Source organism: Moschus berezovskii, chromosome 1 (genome assembly GCF_049115385.1).
Source record: "Moschus berezovskii isolate FMDL1 chromosome 1, NW_MosBer_1.0, whole genome shotgun sequence".
Classification (NCBI taxonomy): Eukaryota; Metazoa; Chordata; class Mammalia; order Artiodactyla; family Moschidae; genus Moschus; species Moschus berezovskii.
Window position 1 is genome coordinate 17,201,622 of NC_142460.1, and position 22,954 is coordinate 17,224,575.

General features: G+C 44.0%; 1 protein-coding gene across 1 annotated transcript in view; it reads left to right on the forward strand.

The window, feature by feature from the left end:
- The first annotated feature begins 625 nt into the window (after window positions 1–625).
- LOC148778673 (ninein-like protein) overlaps window positions 626–22,954 on the forward strand; it is a 41,773-nt gene continuing 19,444 nt past the window's right edge. The window contains 2 exon segments of the mRNA XM_088829327.1: window positions 626–728; window positions 810–818. Coding sequence (XP_088685453.1) covers window positions 626–728; window positions 810–818 — 112 coding nt within the window.

The following is a 22,954-nucleotide window of genomic DNA, read 5'->3' on the forward strand; positions in this document are numbered from 1 at the left end:
AAACAGGTAAGTATAAAGAGGGCCAAAGTCATCCAAAATTTCATCACCTAAAAAAATATCATTATTACTATTTTGGCAAATAGTCACTCTATTTTTTTCTCTATGCACTTACACACAGGACCTTCTGGATGCCTGCCACTCCTGCCCTAGGATTCCAGTCTTGGGAAGAACTCAGGTGTGGGGCTGGAGGTCAGAGGGCACCGAAGGCCCTCTCAAGAGCAGTGACAGGCAAGCCCCATCCTGGGAGAGCTTGCTGGACTGCAGCCCCCTCCCAGTTCCACTCAAAGGCTGATTCAGGGGCGAGGGCCCCCACCCTTGGCCCACTGCCACCCTGGTCATGCCAGCTTTGCCCGTCAGAGTTGAGTCCTGGCCATTCAGAAACACTTCTTTTCCTCTCCTTTCCCTCATCCCTAGGAAACTGAGACCCTGACCCAAAAGAGCAGGTGCTTTGTCTTCCGCCCTCCAGGCATACACCAGCGGTGCGATTCAGACCATCATTCTACAGGTCAGGCACAAAAGGTCTTCCAGGTGCCCTCTGCTAGGACACTTCCTAACCTCCACCCAAGATAAGGGCCAGACCGGCTGGTGTCCTGGCCCTGCTCCCCAGCTGCCGGGGAGGGGACCCATGAAGGGGGACACCTCCTCGTCCCTCCACACCCCCACGGCGTGCTGCGCCCCTCGAGGGACCGAGCGTGGGCGATCAACTGTCTTCGTTTCAGGCCGGGAATGTCAGCTGGGTTCCTGGTGATCGCCTCCCTGCTTCCTCTCTTCGTGGGGTGCCGCTGCCCGGCTCCTTATGCTCGCTTTAGGCTTCCCAGGTGAGGCTAGTGGTAAAGAACCCGCCTGCCAATGCAGGAGATATAATTATGAGATGCGTATTGGATCCCTGGATTGAGGAGATCCCCTGGAGAAGGAAATGGCTACCCACTCCATCATTCTTGCCTGGAGAATCCCCATGGACAGAGGAGCCTGGCATGCTACATACAGTCCAAGGGGTCACAAAGAGTCAGACAGAACTGAAGTGACTTAAGCACAGCACAATACTGCTTTCAAAACGCTGGGGAAAATACTGGCAGAAAGGAGTCGCTGCTTCTGGTCATGGGAGCCTTCCTTCCGCCCCAGAATGGGGGTCATTTTTCAGCCAAGATTCAATATGGCAAACCTCAGTGCTGAGATGGGCCAGGAAGGTTTGGAAAAACTGAAAGAGTGCCTCCACCTGGGATATACACTGGGGATCAGGTCTGCACCACAACCACGCTGATGCCCCTGGCCTGCCCAGGACTCACGAGTCCCAGAAAATGGCTGGACAAGTCACTGGACACTCTGAACACCTTGGAACTATGACATCTTTTCTACTGTGCTCATCACATCATGAATGACAGCAGAATCACCATCCTGCACATGGCTCCCCAGGTTCCCAGGTGCTCAAATCCTATTTCCAGTAATGTTTCCACTCCCTCCCTCCCGATGGGGAAAAGGGATCAATCCAAACACAGAACAAGAAGGTGAGGAGAAGGGCTTTACCCTGTCCCTCCCAGCAGGGAGCCAGGAGTATGTTAACCCCAATTCTGTTCCAACTCCCCAGCCTGTGTATGGGGGCAGAGAACGCTGTCCCCTAGAATCCCCACGCAGGACCCTGGGAGGGAGACAGAGGGAACCCTCAGGGTCCGCTGTCCTGCACTGCCCACCCTTGGCACCTGGACCTACTCACCCGTGAAGTGTAGGCCTCACAGGCAAGTGGTCATTATAAATAATAGAACGTCCAAGGCCCTCTTCAGTTTCTCTCTTCACCCAAATTAAAGTATTTAATCCTTTCTGGAGTCTACAAATACATAAAGGTCCGCACATGGAAACCGCCAGAAAGCCCAGCCACATTCAATGCTCCAGATGAAGAGGAGCCCTTGGCTTATCATGGTTTGATTCTTTTGAAGTTGGAATCTGTAGATTCTCAGTAATTTGAATGCTATAAAACTTTAAAATTGGAGCATAAACTTTGCTATCAGGTGAGGCAAAACCCTGTTTTCATTCTGCCCTCAAACAAACTGAATTACCGGTCAAGAAACAAACGTGGGGAGGAAGGAACAAGATGGCGGAGGAATAGGATGGCGAGACCACTCTCTCCCCCACAAATTCATCAAAAGAACATTTGAACATGGAGTAAAGTCCACAAAACAACTTCTGAATGCTGGCAGAGGACATCAGGCACCCAGAAAAGCAGCCCATTGTCTTAGAAAGGAGGTAGGAAAAAACATAAAAGATAAAAAGCGAGACAAAAGAAGTAAGGACGGAGCTCCGTCCCAGGAAGGGAGGCTTTAAAAAGAGAGAACTTTCCAAACACCAGGAAACACTCTCACTGGTGAATCTGTGGCGAGCCTTGGAAGCTCAGAGGACCACATAACCCTCTTTTTTTTTTAACATCTTTTAAAAACCCACAGATTACCTGCCAAACGGTAACTCCCAGCAGAGAAGCAGCTCAGACGCCTGCATACGCCATTAGCAAGCGGGGGCTGGGCAGGGAGGAGCCGGCTGAACTGCTTAGAGAGAAGACTGGGCTTGAATGCCGCGAGAACAATTTGAGAGAACTGGGGAGAGCAAAGCAGACTGTGGGATAGCTTCCCCACGAAAAGGCGGAAAGCTCTAACCTACGACTCGGCCAGCCGCGCTCACAGAATAAAGGACTGAGCAGAGTGAGCCGGCTGCGGCTGGCCCATCCCCCATGCCCCGCCGAGACAGGCAGGGAGTGCAGCCAGAGCCGGAGCGGGCAACCGCGGCCCCAGAAAGGCATCTGATACAAACTGCAGGCAGGCTTGTTGCTATTCAAGACTTCTTGGGCTCGGGCTGGTCGATATCCCCCTGAGAAGGTGCACCGGTTGTACACACAGAAAACTGAGTGGCGGGGACTGGGGAGGCGATAAGTCGCAGAGACCGTGCTCGCCAAACACCTGGTCCCCTGAGCTGCTCAGACCGGGGAAGGCACAAAACGCAGGCCCAACCAAGTCTGCGCCTTTGTGGAGTACCTGAGAACCTGAACTTGAGCCGCTCAGACCTGGGAAGTGCATACAACCCGGCACCGGGCTCAGACAGTTCCCGGCAGAGCAACCTAGAGCCTGTGCAGTGTAGACTGCGACAGCACACGCGCTGTGAGCGGGGGCAAACCCAGTGTGGCCGAGACGCTGCGAGCACTCCCCACAGACGCCAGAGATATTCGACTGCAGCATTCCTCCCTTCCCAGAACAGGACTGAACAACTGAGCCTTAAAAAGTGTCCACCCACCCCCTAGTATCAGGGCGGAAATTAGACACTGAAGAGACCAGCAAACAGAAGCTAAAACAGAGGGAACCACCTTGGAAATGACAGATAGAGACTACTCCAAGAATAAGACCAAAAACCAGAGGCAAGAGGCTTAAGGCCGAATCCTGAGAACACCAGAGAACTCCTGACTCCAGGGAGCATTAATCGATAGGAGCTCATCAAACGTCTCCATACCTACACTAAACCAAGCACCACCCAAGGGTCAACAAGTTCCAGAGCAAGACATACCACGCAAATTCTCCAGTAACACAGGAAACTAGCCCTGAGCTTCAATATACAGGCTGCCCAAAGTCAATCCAAACCCACTGACATCTCATAACTCATTGCTGGACACTTCATTGCACTCCAGAGAGAAGAAATCCAGCTGCACCCACCAGAACACCGACACAAGCTTCCATAACCAGGGAACTTTGACAAGTCACCTGTCCAACCCCACACACAGAGAGGAAACTACATAATAAAGAGATCTCCACAAACGGCCAGAAGAGGGAAAGGCCACTCCAAGCAAAGCATTATAAGCAAGATGAAGAGGCAGAGAAATACCCAGCAAGTAAAGGAACAAGATAAATGCCCACCAACACAAACAAAAGAGGAAGATATAGGGAATCTACCTGATAAAGAATTTCGAATTTTGGTGGTGAAAATGATTCAAAATCTTGAAAGCAAAATGGAGTTACAGATAAATAACCTGGAGAAAAGGATTGAGAAGATGGAAGAAAGGTTTAAGAAGGACTTAGAGGAAATAAAAAAGAGTCAGTATACAATGAATAATGCAATAGATGAGATCAGAAACACTCTGGAGGGAACAAACAGTAGAATAACAGAGGCAGAAGACAGGATAAGCGAGCTAGAAGATAGAATTGTAGAAATAAATGAAACAGAGAGGAAAAAAGAAAAACAAATTAAAAGAAATGAGAACAATATTAGAGACCTCTGGGACAATGTTAAACGCTCCAACATTCGAATCATAGGAGTCCCAGAAGAAGAAGACAAAAAGAAAGACCATGAGAGAATACTTGAGGAGATAATAGTTGAAAACTTCCCTAAAATAGGGAAAGAAATAATCACCCAAGTCCAAGAAACCCAGAGAGTCCCCAACAGGATAAACCCAAGGCGAAATACTCCAAGACACATATTAATCAAATTAACAAAGATCAAACACAAAGAACAAATATTAAAAGCAGCAAGGGAAAAACAGCAAATAACACACAAGAGGATTCCCATAAGGATAACAGCCGATCTTTCAACAGAAACTCTTCAGGCCAGGAGGGAATGGCAAGACATACTTAAAGTGATGAAAGAAAATAACCTACAGCCCAGGCTACTGTACCCAGCAAGGATCTCATTCAAATATGAAGGAGAAATTAAAAGCTTTACAGACAAGCAAAAGCTGAGAGAATTCAGCATTACCAAACCAGCTCTCCAACAAATGCTAAAGGATCTTTTCTAGACAGGAAACACAGAAAGGGTATATAAACTCAAACCCAAGGCAATAAAGAAAATGGCTACGGGATCGTACTTATCAATAATTACCTTAAACGTAAATGGGTTGAATGTCCCAACCAAAAGACAAAGGCTGGCTGAATGGATACAAAAACAAGACCCCCATATATGTTGTCTGCAAGAGACCCACCTCAAAACGAGGGACACATACAGACTGAAAGTAAAGGGCTGGAAAAAGACATTCCATGCAAATAGAGACCAAAAGAAAGCAGGAGTAGCAATACTCATATCAGATAAAATAGACTTTAAAACAAAGGCTGTGAAAAGAGACAAAGAAGGAAACTACATAATGATCAAAGGATCAATCCAAGAAGAAGATATAACAATTATAAATATTTATGCACCCAACATAGGAGCACCACAATATGTAAGACAAGTACTAACAAGTATGAAAGGGGAAATTAACAATAATGCAATAATAGTGGGAGATTTTAATACCCCACTTACATCTATGGATAGATCAACTAAACAGAAAATTAGCAAGGAAACACAAACTTTAAATGATACAATAGACCAGTTAGACCTAATAGATATCTATAGGACATTTCACCCCAAAACAATGAATTTCACCTTTTTCTCAAGTGCACACGGAACCTTTTCCAGGATAGATCACATCCTGGGCCATAAATCTAGCCTTGGTAAATTCAAAAAAGTTGAAATCATTCCATGCATCTTTTCTGACCACAATGCAGTAAGATTAGATCTCAATTATGGGAGAAAAACTATTAAAAATGCCAACATATGGAGGCTGAACAACACACTGCTGAATAATGAACAAATCATAGAAGAAATCAAAAGAGAAATCAAAATATTCATAGAAATGAATGAAAATGAAAACACAACAACCCAAAACCTCTGGGACACTGTAAAAGCAGTACTAAGGGGGAAGTTCATAGCAATACAGGCACACCTCAAGAAACAAGAAAAAAGTCAACTAAATAACCTAACTCAACATCTAAAGCAACTGGAAAAGGAAGAAATGAAGAACCCCAGGGTCAGTAGAAGGAAAGAAATGGTAAAAATTAGGGCAGAGATAAATGCAAAAGAAACAAAAGAGACCATAACAAAAATCAACAAAGCCAAAAGCTGGTTCTTTGAGAAGGTAAATAAAATTGACAAACCACTAGCCAGACTTATCAAGAAACAAAGGGAGAAGAACCAAATCAATAAAATTAGAAATGAAAATGGAGAGATCACAACTGACAACACAGAAATACAAAGGATTATTAGAGAATACTATCAGCAATTATATGGCAATAAAATGAATAACCTGGAAGAAATGGACAAATTTCTAGAAAAGTACAACTTTCCAAAACTGAACCAGGAAGAAATAGAAAATCTGAACAGACCCATCACAAGCACGGAACTAGAGGCTGTAATCAAGAATCTTCCAGCAAACAAAAGCCCAGGTCCATACGGCTTCACAGTCGAATTCTACCAAAAATTTAGAGAAGAGCTAACACCTATTCTACTCAAATTCTTCCAGAAAATTGCTGAGGAAGGGAAACTTCCAAACTCATTCTATGAAGCCACCATCACCCTAATCCCAAAACCTGCTAAAGATCCCACAAAAAAAGAAAACTACAGGCCAATATCACTGATGAACATAGATGAAAAAATCCTTAACAAAATTCTAGCAATCAGAATCCAACAACACATTAAGAAGATCATACATCATGACCAAGTGGGCTTTATCCAAGGAATGCAAGGATTCTTCAATATCCACAAATCAATCAACGTAATACACCACATTAACAAACTGAAAAATAAAAATCATATGATTATCTCAATAGATGCAGAGAAAGCCTTCGACAAAATTCAACATCCATTTATGATAAAAACCCTCCAGAAAGTGGGAATAGAAGGGACATACCTCAACATAATAAAAGCTATATATGACAAACCCACAGCAAACATTATCCTCAACGGTGAAAATCTGAAAGCGTTTCCCCTAAAGTCAGGAACAAGACAAGGGTGCCACTCTCACCACTACTATTCAACATAGTTTTGGAAGTTTTGGCCACAGCAATCAGAGCAGAAAAAGACATAAAAGGAATCCAAATTGGAAAAGAAGAAGTAAAACTTTCACTGTTCGCTGATGACATGATCCTCTACACAGAAAACCCTAGAGACTCTACCAGAAAGCTACTAGAGCTAATCAATGATTACAGTAACGTTGCAGGATATAAAATCAACACACAGAAATCACTTGCATTCCTATACACTAATAATGAGAAAATAGAAAGAGAAATTAAGGAAACTATTCCATTCACTGTTGCAACGAAAAGAATTAAATACTTAGGGATATATCTACCTAAGGAAACAAAAGACTTGTACATAGAAAACTATAAAACACTACTGAAAGCAATCAAAGAGGACACTAATAGATGGAGAAATATACCATGTTCATGGATTGGAAGAATAAATATTGTAAAAATGAGTATACTACACAAAGTAATTTATAAGTTCAATGCAATCCCTATCAAGCTACCAACGATATTTTTCACAGAACTAGAACAAATAATCTCACAATTTATATGGAAATACAAAAAAACCTCGAATAGCCAAAGAAATCTTGAGGAAGAAAAATGGAACTGGGGGAATTAACCTGCCGGACTTCAGGCTCTACTACAAAGCCACAATCATCAAGACAGTATGGTACTGGCATAAAGACAGAAATATAGATCAATGGAACCAAAGAGAAAGCCCAGAGATAAATCCACACACCTATGGACACCTCATCTTTGACAAAGGAGGCAAGAATATAAAATGGAGAAAAGACAGTCTCTTTAACAAGTGGTGCTGGGAAAACTGGTCAGCCACTTGTAAAAGAATGAAACTAGAACACTTCCTAACACCATACACAAAAATAAATTCAAAATGGATTAGAGAGCTAAATGTAAGACCAGAAACTATAAGACTCCTAGAGAAGAACGTAGGCAAAACCCTCTCCGACATAAATCACAGCAGGATCCTCCATGACCCACCTCCCAGAATATTGGAAATAAAAGCAAAAATAAACAAATGGGACCTAATTAAAATCAAAAGCTTCTGCACAGCAAAGGAAACTATAAGTAAGGTGAAAAGACAGCCTTCAGAATGGGAGAAAATAATAGCAAATGAAGCAACGGAGAAAGGATTAATCTCCAAAATATACAAGCAGCTCCTGCAGCTCAATTCCAGAAAAATAAATGACCCAATCAAAAAATGGGCCAAAGAACTAAACAGACATTTCTCCAAAGAAGACATAAAGATGGCTAACAAACACATGAAAAAATGCTCAACATCCCTCATAATCAGAGAGATGCAAATCAAAACCACAATGAGATACCATTTCATACCAATCAGAATGGCTGCTATCCAAAAGTCTACATGCAATAAATGCTGGAGAGGGTGTGGAGAGAAAGGAACCCTCTTACACTGTTGGTGGGAATGCAAACTAGTACAGCCACTATGGAGAACAGTGTGGAGATTCCTCAAAAAACTGGAAATAGAACTGCCATATGATCCAGCAATCGCACTCCTGGGCATACACACCAAGGAAACCAGAATTGAAAAAGACACATGTACTCCAATGTTTATTGCGGCACTGTTTATAATAGCCAGGACATGGAAGCAACCTAGATGTCCATCTGCAGACGAATGGATAAGAAAGTTTTGGTACATATGGAGTATTATTCAGCCATTAAAAAGAATACATTTGAATCAGTTCTAATGAGCTGGATGAAACTGGAGCCTATTATACAGAGTGAAGTAAGCCAGAAAGAAAAACACCAATACAGTATACTAACGCATATATATGGAATTTAGAAAGATGCAAATGATAACCCGTATACGAGACAGCAAAGGAGACACAGATGTATAGGACAGTCTTTGGGACTCTATGGGAGAGGGTGAGGGTGGGATGATTTGGGAGAATGGCATTGAAACGCGTATGTTGTCATATGTGAAGCGAATCACTAGTTCAGGGTCAATGCATGTTATAGGATGCCCGGGGCTGGCATGCGGGGATGACCCAGAGGGAGGATAAAGGGAGGAGGGAGGTGGGAGGGGGGTTCAGGAGGGGGAACTTATGTGAACCCGGGGCGAATTCATGTCAATGTATGGCAAAACCAACCAATATAATATTGTAAAATAATTTGCGTCCAATAAAAAATAAATTAATTAACAAAAAAAAAGAAAGAAACAAACGTGGTTGACCAGTGCTCTGCAGGACCATGTAGCCCTCTGGAGGCCACAAGGGAAGGTGTAGGTTTGCATTTAACTGATGCCTAGCGATGAAGGAATTTAATCCATGGCCCTGGAAACCTGCTGGGTATCAAGACTGGGAGAAGAACTATGGCCTCTCACAAGCAACTGGGTGTGCTGTGTGGAACCAGAGCACCGCAACCCAGAACAACTCCAAACAAGGTCCTCCACCCTGTAAAACAAGGTTTTCCACCCTGTAAAAGCATGCTGACCCAGAACAAGCAGCACCGAGGTCGCATTCTAGATGGTATGTTCTGTATCTGGAAAGATGTTACAACTCTGACTAAGTACTGAAGCCCAGCCTTGGGTTCCAGAAGAGCAGGTTTGGGCACCATGCCAAATAGCCTCGGGATTGGTAATCAAACTTCACAATTCAGCAGTTCTGAGCTTTAAGGATTAATCTCTGCATTAGCTGTTTTCATGGATTTTTTTCCTTATTTTTCAAAACGTATACTATTCACTTACTTTGCCAAGGTCAGCCCTATCTCAGTGATAAAGCTTGAGAGGCCATCACTTGTATCAAAGGGATTTTCCAATCCCAACAATATAAAAATAGGCTGATGCATCGTTTAACTGGCGATTAACGTAGTCTCTGCTCTTCCTACAAAGGAGGCATTTAGACTGGGCAAAACCTTCGTGCTTCCTCAAGATTTTTTTTTTAATGCTGGACCAGGTATTAGTTGTGGCACGTGGGAACTGTTAATTGCAGCATTTGGGATCTAGTTCCCTGACCAGGGATCGAACTCAGGCACCCTGGACCTGGGAGCAGAGTCTTAGCCACTGGACCACCAGGGAAGTCTCCCTAAAGATTTTTATAATCACATGTACTTATATTCGTGCTGGGATTATAGCCATAGGCCCAGTGGTTATACAACATCTACATGATTAGTTGGTTATATACATGAGGTTATCCACATAAGGTCCCACATATAAAAATGAGCTTCTCTATGTGCATCACTGTATGTATGCAAATACAGAAGACCTTACTCTCAGTATCAGTATCAGCTTCTACCTTAGATTCTACTGGAAAATTCTACCATAAAGAAAGCAATAGTTTCTCTTCTTTACTAAAAATAGCCAGTAACAGTGTAAAAGAAATGACAGAACTGGAATACAACTTTGAATCCCTCGTGTCATAGCGGATAGGGTACAGATCACCAATGTATGATTAAAAACAGTTGAGGGGGGACTTCCCTGGTGGTCCAGGGGCTAAGACTCCTAATGCAGGGGGCACAAGCCACATAGCAAGGCCAAAAAAAAAAAAAAAAGACGTTTAAATGAGAAACAGTGGGGAACGGTGATGTCATGCAAAGTGGCAGGGAGGAAACTCCACCAGTGCAAAATTCAGCCATAAAGAGGGACTGGAAGGAACTATTTGTAACTCTAGAACCAGATCAGACACAGCAACGTGATGAAAACAGGCTGCTGATCTTTGTAAGAGAGCAGGAGCCAGTCACTACTCTCGACGCCGTGGGGACCGAAGCCATGAGGACAGCGGCCCAGAGTCCTTTGGCTGGAGCCAGAGCGGGCTATCTGGACCATGTCACCCAAAATCTGGGACTGTGTGTTTTGTTGGTGACTGAGGACCTGGAGCAGATTCTGGCCTTGGGGCCGGCTTCCTTGGGCTACAATAGCTTCCCTCAGAGCATCTCTGTTATTGCTGTTTTGTCACTCAGTCATGTCCGACTCTTTGTGACCCCATGGGCTGTAGTCTGCCAGGCTCTTCTGCCTATGGGATTTTACTGGCAAGAATACTAGAGTGGGTCGCCATTTCCCTCTCCAGGGGATCTTCCTGACCCAGGGGAGAAGGCAATGGCAAGCCACTCCAGTACTCTTGCCTAGAAAATCCCATGGATGGAGGAGCTTGGTAGGCTGTAGTCCATGGGGCCGCTAAGGGTCGGACACGACTGAGCAACTTCATTTTCACTTTTCACTATCACACTTCACTTTCACACATTGGAGAAGGAAATGGCAACCCACTCCAGTGTTCTTGCCTGGAGAATCCCAGGGACAGGGGAGCCTGGTGGGCTTACGTCTGTGGGGTCACACAGAGTCGGACACGACTGAAGTGACTTGGCAGCAACTTGGCAGCATGTCCGACTCTTTGTGACCCCGTGGACTGTAGTCTGCCAGGCTCTTCTGCCTATGGGATTTTACTGGCAAGAATACTAGACTGGGTCGCCATTTCCCTCTCCAGGGGATCTTCCTGACCCAGGGGACCTGTGTCTCCTTCATTGGCAGGCGGGTTCTTTATCACTGAGTCACAAGGGAAGCCCTAAGAGCATCTCGAAGGCTAAGACAAACTGCAAGACGTTGTGGGGGAGACATTTGTCAGGTCACTGACTGACTGCAGACATAGCAGGATGGAAACTTCAGTCACCATGCACAAAACAGAACACACTTTGCAAAAATAGCTTAGAAAAGTCACAAAGATAACGGTTCAGTTCAGTTCAGTTCAGTCGCTCAGTCGTGTCCGACTCTCCGCGACCCCATGAATTACAGCACGCCAGGCCTCGCTGTCAGTCACCAACTCCCGGAGTACACTCAAACTCATGTCCACAGAGTCGGTGATGCCATCCAGCCATCTCATTCTCCATCATCCCCTTCTCCTCCCGCCCCCAAACTTTCCCAGCATCAGAGTCTTTTCCAGTGAGTCAACTCGTCGCATGAGGTGGCCAAAGTATTGCAGTTTCAGCTTCAGCATCAGTCCTTCCAATGAACACCCAGGATTGATCTCCTTTAGAATGGACTGGTTGGATCTCCTTGCAGTATAAGGGACTCTCAAGAGTCTTCTCCAACACCACAGCTCAAAAGCATCGATTTTTCGGCGATCAGCTTTCTTCACAGTCCAACTCTCACATCCATACATGACCACGGGAAAAACCATTGCCTTGACTAGACGGACCTTGGTTGGCAAAGTAATGTCTCTGCCTTTTAAGATACTATCAAGGTTGGTCATAACTTTCCTTCCAAGGAGCAAGCGTCTTTTAATTTCATGGCTGCAATCAGCATCTGCAGTGATTTTGGAGCCCCAAAAACATAAAGTCTGACACTGTTTACACTGTTTTTCCATCTATTTCCCATGAAGTGATGGGACCAGATGCCATGATCTTTGTTTTCAGAATGTTGAGCTTCAAGCCAACCTTTTCACTCTCCTCTTTCACTTTCATCAAGAGGCTTTTGAGTTCCTCTTCACTTTCTGCCATAAGGGTGGTGTCATCTGCATATCTGAGGTTATTGATATTTCTCCCAGCAATCTTGATTCCAGCTTGTGCTTCTTCCAGCCCAGCGTTCCTCATGATGTACTCTGCATAGAAGTTAAATAAGCAAGGTGACAATATACAACCTTGACGTAAACCTTTTCCTATTTGGAACCAGTCTGTTGTTCCATGTCCAGTTCTAACTGTTGCTTCCTGACCTGCATACAGGTTTCTCAAGAGGCAGGTCAGGTGGTCTGGGATTCCCATCTCTTTCAGAATGTTCCACAGTTTATTGTGATCGACACAGTCAAAGGCTTTGGCATAGTCAATGAAGCAGAAATAGATGTTTTTCTGGAACTCTCTTGCTTTCTCCATGATCCAGCGGATGTTGGCAATTTGATCTCTGGTTCGTCTGCCTTTTCTAAAATCTGCTTGAACATCTGGGAGTTCACGGTTTACATACTGCTGAAGCCTGGCTTGGAGAATTTTGAGCATGACTTTACTAGCGTGTGAGATGAGTGCAATTGTGCGGTAGTTTGAGCATTCTTTGGCATTGCCTTTCTTTGGGATTGGAATGAAGACTGACCTCTTCCAGTCCTGTGGCCAGCGCTGAGTTTTCCAAATCTGCTGGCATATTGAGTGCAGCACTTTCACAGCATCATCTTTCAAGACTTGAAATAGCTCAACTGGAATTCCATCACCTCCACTAGCTTTGTTCGTAGTGATGCTTTCTAAGGTCCACTTGACTTCACATTCCAAGATGTCTGGCTCTAGGTCAGTGATCACGTTATTGTGACTATCTTGGTCGTGAAGATCTTTTTTGTACAGTTCTTCTGTGTATTCCTGCCACCTCTTCTTAATATCTTCTGCTTCTGTTAGGTCCATACCATTTCTGTCCTTTATCGAGCCCATCTTTGCATGAAATGTTCCCTTGGAATCTCTAATTTTCTTGAAGAGGTCTCTTGTTTTTCCTATTCTGTTGTTTTCCTCTATTTCTTTGCATTGATCACTGAGGAAGGCTTTCTTATCTCTCTTTGCTATTCTTTGGAACTCTGCATTCAGATGCTTATATCTTTCCTTTTCTCCTTTGCTTTTCGCCTCTCTTCTTTTCACAGCTATTTGTAAGGCCTCCTCAGACAGCCATTTCGCTCTTTTGCATTTCTTTTCCATGGGGATGCTCTTGGTCCCTGTCTCCTGTACAATGTCACGAACCTCCGTCCAGAGTTCATCAGGCACTCTATCTATAAGATCTAGTCCCTTAAATCTATTTCTCACTTCCACTGTATAATCATAAGGGATTTGATTGAGGTCATATCTGAATGGTCTAGTGGTTTTCCCTACTTTCTTCAATTTAAGTCTGAATTTCGCAATAAGGAATTCATGATCTGAGCCACAGTCAGCTCCCGGTCTTGTTTTTGCTAACTGTATACAGCTTCTCCATCTTTGGTTGCAAAGAATATAATCAATCTGATTTCGGTGTTGACCATCTGGTGATGTCCATGTGTAGAGTCTTCCCTTGTGTTGTTGGAAGAGGGTGCTTGCTATGACCAGTGCATTCTCTTGACGAAATTCTATTAGCCTTTGCCCTGCTTCATTCCGTGCTCCAAGGCCAAATTTGCCACTTACTCCAGGTTTTTCTTAACTTCCTACTTTTGCATTCCAGTCCCCTATAATGAAAAGGACATCTTTTTTGGGTGTTAGTTCTAAAAGGTCTTGTAGGTCTTCATAGAACCGATTAACTTCGGCTTCTTCAGCATTACTGGTTGGGGCATAGGCCTGGATTACTGTAATATTGAATGGTTTGCCTTGGAAACGAACAGAAATCATTCTGTCATTTTTAAGATTGCATCCGAGTACTGCATTTTGGAATGTTTTGTTGACCATGATGGCTACTCCATTTCTTCTAAGGGATTCCTGCCCACAGTAGTAGATATAATGGTCATCCGAGTTAAATTCACCCATTCCAGTCCATTTTAATTCACTGATTCCTAGAATGTCGACGTTCACTCTTGCCATCTCCTGTTTGACCACTTCCAATTTGCCTTGATTCATGGACCTAACATTCCAGGTTCCTATGCAATATTGCTCTTTACAGCACCGGACCTTGCTTCTATCACTGGTCACATCCACAACTGGGTATTGGTTTTGCTTTTGTTCCATCCCTTTATTCCTTCTATAGTTATTTCTCCTCTGAGCTCCAGTAGCATACTGGGCACCTACCGACCTGGGGAATTCCTCATTCAGTATCCTATCATTTTGCCCTTTGTTACTGTTCATGGGGTTCTCAAGGCAAGTATACTGAAGTGGTTTGCCATTCCCTTCTCCAGTGGACCACATTCGGCTGTGGTCCATATGATCAGATCCACTAGTTTCCTGTGATTATGATTTCAGTGTGTCAGCCCTCTGATGCCCCCTAGCAATACCTATCATCTTATTTGGGTTTCTCTTACCTTGATCGTGGAAAATCTCTTCACAGCCACTCCAGCAAAGTGCAGCCGCTGTACCTTACCTTGGACGAGGGGTATCTCCTCAAGGCCGCCCCTCCTGACCTTGAACACGGAGTAGCTCCTCTCGGCCCTCCTGCGCCCGCGCAGCCACCGCCTGTTGGACGTGGGGTAGCTCCTCTCGGCCGCCGGCCCTGGCCTCAGGCGTGGGCTAGCTCCTCACGGCCGCAGCTCTTTGCGTGGTTTCTTGCTCCGGGGCCGGTGTCTCTCACGTCAACTAATAAAAATCATTAATGTCTGAGGTGTGGGAGAATCAGAATGTCCAGATTTCAATCAAAACTTACAGAGCATACGAAGACACACATATACTGCAGTCTTTTTTACAGTAGAATTCCTTTTTTATTTAAGGCAGTATGGTCCACTTAATTTATTTTTGCCTGCACTTCACGGCTTGTGAGATCTTAGGTCCCTGACCAGGGATAGAACCTGATCCCACTGCAATGGAAGCACAGAGTCCTAACTGCTAGATTCTATACTAGAATTTTCTAAGTTTAACTCTCTGCACTTCTACCCAAATATTAAACAGCAGTTGCATGGAATAAGCAGTGATAGATTTTCCTCCTGAAGGTACCACTACGAGTACAATGGAAGGGCATTTGTTAGAACAGACTTCTGATTCTAAAGACCCCCAAAATAACTTTTACACAGTTTAATCATTGCTGCCCAATCTCCCTCAACATGATGACTTTTTTCAAGGTTTTACAAAAAAGTATTTATTTTAATTGGAGGATTTACAGTATTGTGGTTGTTTTTGCCATACATAGACATGAATCAGCCATGGGTGCATATGTGTCCTCCCATCCTGAACCCCAATCCCACCTCCCTCCCCATCCCATCCCTCTAGGTTGTCCCAGAGCACTGGCTTTGAGTGCCCTGCTTCATGCAGCAAACTTATCTGGTCATCTATTTTACATACGGTAACGCACATGTTTCATTGCTGTTCTCTCAAATCATCCCACCCTCACCTTTCTCCACATAGTTCAAAAGTCTGTTGTTTAATCTGTGTCTCTTTTGCTGCCTTGCATATAGGATCGTCATTACCGTCTTTCTAAATTCCATATATGTGCATTAGTATACTGTATTGCTGTTTCTCTGACTTACTTCCCTTTGTATAATGGACTCCAGTTTCATCTGCCTCATTAGAACTGACTCTAATGTGCTCCTTTTTATAGTTAAGTAATATTCCATTGTGTGTATGTATCACGACTTCCCTGTCCATTCATGTAGGTTACTTCCATGTCCGAGCTATTGTAAACGGCGCTGCAACGAACACTGGGGTACCTGTGTCTCTTTCAGTTCTGGTTTCCTCAGTGTGTATCCCCAGCAGGGACACAATGAATTTTTAAAGAAATCTGTCATCTAGCTACATTTGTTATAGCAGATGGACATTAAACCAATGTAGTAAGTAACAGCTCATTATCTCAATAAGTATAAACTTGAATTTTCAACACCGAGCAGGTCTGGCAGTCACAGTCCACCCTTGCTGTCTTCCTCACTTGGACTCTTATTGGCTGTTTTATGAGTGATTTCTGTAACCTTGTTATTCAATCCAGATTTCCCAAGGATAAGCTGCTTTGCCTGTGACCCTCAATCTGAGAATAATGTTACAGAATATCAGAGTCAGAAAAGGGTGGTCCCAAAGAGTGCCATTCAATCACCCCATTTCACACATGAGGACCTGATATTGTACACTTAAGCACAGAGGCAGATTTCCTCAGTTGGCTGAAGAACGTGGATGGAGCAGACAGGCGCAAAGGCAGGCTGGGAAGGGAACATCTCCTGCCATTCCAAGTGTGTGGTGCTTCCTTAAGGTACTCCCTGCCGATGCTCATAACTGTATGCACGGTGTACACAGCTCAGTGATCAAGGAGCAGCCCCCATGGGTTCCCCTCTGTCTTCTTCTCCTGTCTTAGACTTTGATGGTTTTCAAGATGTACCAATGAGGTTAAACCCAGGCAGCTGCAGCTGCTCATGCGGACTATTCACAGCTCCATTCGCTGTCTCAATGGCATCAAGTTAGTAGGTTAAAATCTGCTCTGGGAGGACTATTTACACCACTGTCATTGGAAAATGCTTCAAAGTGGGACTCTGGGGGACAGTGGGAACGCTTTGTTAGCACACCACATCACTGGCTAAAATGTGAAGACTGATCATATCAAGTTTTGATAGGACGTGGAGCAACTGGAATGTTCAGAACTTGTTAGTAGGGGTATAACTGGCTCAACAGCTCTAAAAACCTGCTCAGTTTTATCTTCCAAAGCGAAACACATACCCACCCTACAACATGGCAACTCAACACCGAGGTTCCAACTCAATAGAAACCATACATTTGTGCACCAAAAGACATGCTTTCTTAAGCAACATTATTCATTGTACCCTAAACTAGAAGCAATCCAAACACCCATCAATAGTAAAAATATAAGTGGAGACTTCCCTGGTAGTCCAGTGGTTAGGACTCTGCACTTCCACTGCAGGGGCCATGGGTTCAATCCCTGGTTGAGGAACTAGGGTCCTGCAAGGCATGTGGCCAAAAACAAACAAACAAAAGTAAAAATAAGTAATTTGAGGCATATTCTGGGAAACTGTAAAGCCATGGAAAGGAATGAGCTACATAACAACCTCAATCTCATAAACCTGACGGAAGAAGAGACTTCCTTGCAGGGGACATGGGTTCGGTTCCTCATCTAGGAAGATTCCACATGTCACGGGGCAACTAAGCCCATGCATCACAACTGCTGAGCCTGCATGCCCTAGAGCCCATAATCCGCAACAAGAGAAGGTACCACAGCGAGAAACCTGAGCACTGAAACTAGAGAGCATAGCCCCCACTCACCACAACTAGAGAAAGCCCACTAGCAGCAATGAAAACTCAGCGCTGACCAAAAAAAACAGGAAGAAAACGCTATCCAAAAAATTGACTACTCATAAAAAAAAAAAAAAACCATCTCATCCTTTTCAGCAAATTCCAGAAGAATCAGAAATTTTAACCAAAAAAAAAAAAAAGTAATCTACGAAACACCTAGAAGGAAATACAGCTTCTGCATCATCCTTAAAAGAGTGGGAAGTTTGGGGAGTTTGCTTAAAAGTCAAAATTTCTATGAACAAAAGAATAAAGTCAGAAGATAAATGCCGAACAACAACAACAAAAAACAACAACAACAAGGTACTATACATTGGGTGACTTAAAACAACAGAAATGTATTTTCTCACAGTCCTGGAGGCTAGAGGTCCAGGATCAAGGTGCTGGCAGAGCTGGTTTATTCTGGGATGTCTGTCCTTCCTGCTGTGTCCTCACGTGGGCATCCCTCTGTGTATGTGTCTGGATCCTAATCTCCTTTTCTTACAAGGACACAGTCACACTGGACCAGGGCCACCTGCTGGGCTGCACCTGGAGGTCAACAAGCCCTGTAGCTCAGCTGTGGGACCAAAGAAAGACCCCAGATACAACGACGGAGACATCCACAGTTTATCGGACAGAGGACCTTTCAAGTCCAAAGCACAAGGTCCTTAGGAGTTCTGCTGCCACTCTTGGGATGACCCAGCTAGTAGGCCTGGTCGTGAAGCAGCTGTGAGGCCTCAGTTAAAGTGCTTCAGCTCTTGGAGCCTGGGCTTCCTGAGACATCAAACAAGGAGGCCAAACCTCACGGCCCAAGGCACCTTCATCTTCTGACATCCTGGTTCTCTCAGGTCCATCACAACATCTTAGGGCTCCATTCATCACTGAGCAGGAATCCAGGGAATGAGGTCTCAGAGGCACAGGCCTCAGGGACCACACTTGTTACACCTAGAACCCTGGAACACTGTCTCCTGTCTCCCTCTGGCCTTTGCACGGAGTCTCGGTCAACATCTGCTCAGTCTCCCTTTCTCTCTCCCTCTCTTTTTCTGGGCAACATGAATTGTTCTTTGACATCCACGCAAATGTTGGCAGAAGTACACTATGCACCATTAGCAGCAAACCAATTACATAACCAGAGGTACTGGAGCACAGTGCACGGTGGCCAAGCAGACCTGTCTTAAACAGCAATAGGGAAATGCCCTGACACGTCAGAGCTCCAGAGTCGCCTGGTCAACTACATTTGTGTCATTCTTTCCAACCAACTTCACAGTGTCCTAAATGCGCTGAAATGTTTTTAAAAATGTGCCTACATGGAAAATGTTGAAAGCCAGGACAGTCTCAGGACACAAACAACAGCATTTATAAGACTCTAGCCCAGCTCACCGTACACGTGACCATCCACAAACACGTAGCCAAAGATGAAAATGATGTGGATCAGAAATGGAATCAAAGCTGATAGAACAGTGAAAAAGAACATATATTCATAAACAATCCGGCATAATGTAACAGAGGGCACTGGTCTCTCTTTTCCAAACACTTTGGAACATATCACATTTACTCAAAAGAAAAGAGTCTAAAAAGAAGAAAGAAAGAAAAGGGACTGCCCAACAGACACAGAAAAGTGAATGTACAAAGCTACTGCCCTTAAGCCTTTTCTTTTCTCCCTCTCCCACTTAAGTAAAAAGTCTACCAGAAGAATATGTAATATGCAAAATGTAACGTCTAATCCTCTGGGTTTGTAAGGCCGACTGCTCCTCTACCCTACTAATCAAACACTGAATGGAGCCAGAGGTTTTATTCCAGCTGGGTTGGCACAACCCAAGAGAGCCTGCCCACGGTCTTCTGTGGGAATCAGGAGGCCTCCACGCCCGGCTACGGCCTTTGTGTTGGAGTCTACTCAGCCGAGCCTGCAAAGCCCCCTCAGAAGACTGGAAGAGGCCTCCCTGGAAATATCTACGCCCAGGAGAGATGAACAGGGCACAAGCAGGTCCTGGGAAAAGGAAGGAGGCACAGAGGAATTCAAACCAGTTCTCTGGTCGATCCTCACAGCTTCGACGGCAGGTTTGGGAAGGGCCCCCCTGGGGCACTGTTAGCCTGGGGACCCAGCGAATGAGCACCTTCACCTCTGACAAGAGCCCCCTGAAACAGGGCAGCCCCACACTGACTCAGCTCCCCACTTTTGCATGGGGGGATGCGGGCCTCGGGCACCTGCCGTGCCTTCCTGCTGTCGGATGTTATCTCCCATCCTTGATTTATGATAGAATGTCTTTTTTTTAATTATTATTATTATTAAATTATTCATTTGGCTGTGCTGGGTCTTAGTTGCGGCACGTGGGATCATCAGTCTTCATTGCGGTGCTCAGGATCTTTAGTTGCGGCATGTTGGATCTAGTTCCCTGACCAGGGATCGAACCTGGGCCCCCTGCATCGGAAGCTCAGTCTTAACCACTAGACCACCTGGGAAATCCCTACGCCAGAAACTGGCCTCAGAAGTACTTTGGGAAAAGACGTGCATGATCTGAGGCTTGAGGAATGGCATTTTAAAGGGATCCCGTGCACTGACGGGCCACAGGTGTCCTGACTGCTCTGAGCATCTGTGTCCCTAACTGGTGGCCTGTGGGCAACAACAGGGAAGGTACTTTCTCATTGCCTTTACAATGAGAGACACTTTATATATAACTAATCGATAGCTGTGCTGGGTTTTCGATGCCACATGCAGCATGGCAATCAGGGGCTTTTTATGACAATCAGGGGCTACTCTTCATTGCAGGGTTTCTCCTGTTGCAGAGCACAGGCTCTAGATTCACGGGTTTCAGTAGCTACAGCTTGCAGTCTTAGTTGCCCCTCGGCATGTGGGATCCTCCCAGACCAGGAATCAAACTTGTGTCCCCTGCAATGGCAGGCAGATTCTCATCCACTGTACCACCAGGGAAGTCAAGTTAGAGACAACTTTGAAAAAAAGAATCATCCCATGGCAAAGATATTTGCCTCTGATTCAGTGGCGGTGCAAACTGGCCTGAAGTAAATCCAGCTGGGTTCACACGAAAACATGAGTCATGAGGAAAGCCAGGATAAGACCTCGATCTTTGAAAGAAAAACACAGGCTGTGCACCCCGACCGTGTGTGCCTCAGTGGAGAAGGGCTGGATGTTTCACGTCAAAACCTAATGTTCTTGTCATTGGTGCCTATTCTACGCTAAACATATCCACCAAGCTAACGGTAGTTAGTACAGCTTTTATTTCTATAATTAATTCTTTCATAAGCTATTACAGCCTTGCAAATATTAATAGTTCAGCTTGCTCACAACATCCTAAGTCAAAATCACAGGCTGAGATGAATACAAATGTTGTTTGGTTCCCAAGAAGGCCAATTTGTTCCAGTTCACTCACACACCAGGTGGAGCAGCTGAAACTTTGATAGTAAAAAACAGTTTTGATAGCTTGCCGAGTTTGGGGCAACCACAGCAACTGAAAAATGAGTGAGGAATCCTGAAAAAAAGAAGGAAAGACAGAAAGCCCCAAATTCTGCAAATGCTACCTAATTCACCAGACAACCCGACTATGCGTGTGTGGAGCAGCCTCCAAGCAGCTCAGCCACGAATAAAAGAACCAATGGACTTCCTTGGTGGTCCAGGAGTTAAGAGTCATCCTTCCGATGCAGGGGACTTGGGTTCGATCCCTGGTCGGGGAACTAGATCCCACATGCCATGGGGCAACTTAGCGTGTGTGCCACAGTGAAAGATCCTGCATGCCACAACTAAGACCAACACAGCCAAATAAATAAGTACTTTAAAAAAAAAAAAAGAATAAAAGAACTGAAATGAGATTTGAGCTGCTGCCCAGAGGCAGAGTTTTCAGTATGAATCCAATAGCACTGCCTACTCAAACAAACACAAATGAACACTCTTCAGAGGAATATAACAGAAACTTCCTTCTCCATGATACACCTTCACAATGCCCAGGACGTAGTTCAAAATCACTCACAAAAATGAAGAACCAGGAAAGAGTAAGAGGAATCAAAACCAGAGATTAACCTCAAAATGAGTGAGATGTTGGAATTAGCTGCCTTAAAATCCTTTGCCAGCAAAATTATACTCAAGAATGTGAAAGAAAAGATTCTCCTAATGAATGAACATATAGAAAACCTCAGCAGAAAAACAGAAACAATAAAACAGCCAAATGGAAATTTGAGAACTAAAAAAACCCATAATATCTGAAATTTTAAAATTCAAATAAGGGTCTTAATAGCAGAATGTATATGATAGAGGGAAAAAGTCAGAGAACTTGAAGACAGATGAATAGAAATCATCCAATCTTAAGAACAGAGAAAAGGAAACTATTTAAAGATTTGCCTTAGGGATTAAAAAGATAATTTTCAAAAGTCTAGCATACGTCCTAGGAGGAGAAGAGGGAATTAGGCAGAAAAACGGACTGAAGAACAAACGGCAAAGATTATCCCAAATTTGGTGAAAAACAAAAATGTACAGATTCAAGAAACTCAGTAAAACCCCATTCAGCGTAAAAGTAAATAAAACTACACCCAGGTACATTAGAGCCAAACTGATGAAAAGCAACATAAGGAGAAAATCTTGAAAACATCCAAAGAAAAACAACATATCACATATAAGGACACAACAATTCAAAATGATTGTTGACTTCTCAGAAATAATTGGCTCCAGAGGACGGTGTAACTTCATCTTTAACATGCTTAAAAACAACAACAGAAAGAAAACTCTGTCCAACTATAATTCTGTACACCAAAAATATCCGTCAAGGGATCTTGTCTTCTTAGCAGCTTGCGAACTCTTAGCTATGACATGTGAGATGTAGTTCCCTGACCAGGGATGGAACCCAGGCCCCCTGCATTGGGAGCACAGAGCTTCAGACTCTGAACCACCAGGGAAGTCCCCAAATGCACTTTCAATTAAAAAAAACAAACTGAGAGAAATGCCAGTAGCCCTGTGCTAAAAGAAACGCTAAAAGAAATGCTTTAGTTGAAGAGAAATTATGCCAGATGGAAACTTATATTTTTAGCAAGGAATAAACAGAATCCAAAACACCAAATATCTGATTAAAATGAGAGAAAAAAGTTGTAAACTGGGAAAAAATACAACTAAAGTTAAAAAAAAAAACACTGTCTTGTCAAATTTGTGAGATATGTAGATGCAATATGTATAACATCTATACTATCAAAATGGGTGAGATGGGGGTCACATTTGCAGGATTTCTATATCACATGTGAAGTGGCAGAGTATTAATTCCAAATAAATTATGAAAAGTTAAGTCCACAAAAACACCTGCACACAAATTTTTAGAGCAGCTCAATTCATAATTGCCAAAACTTGTTAGTAA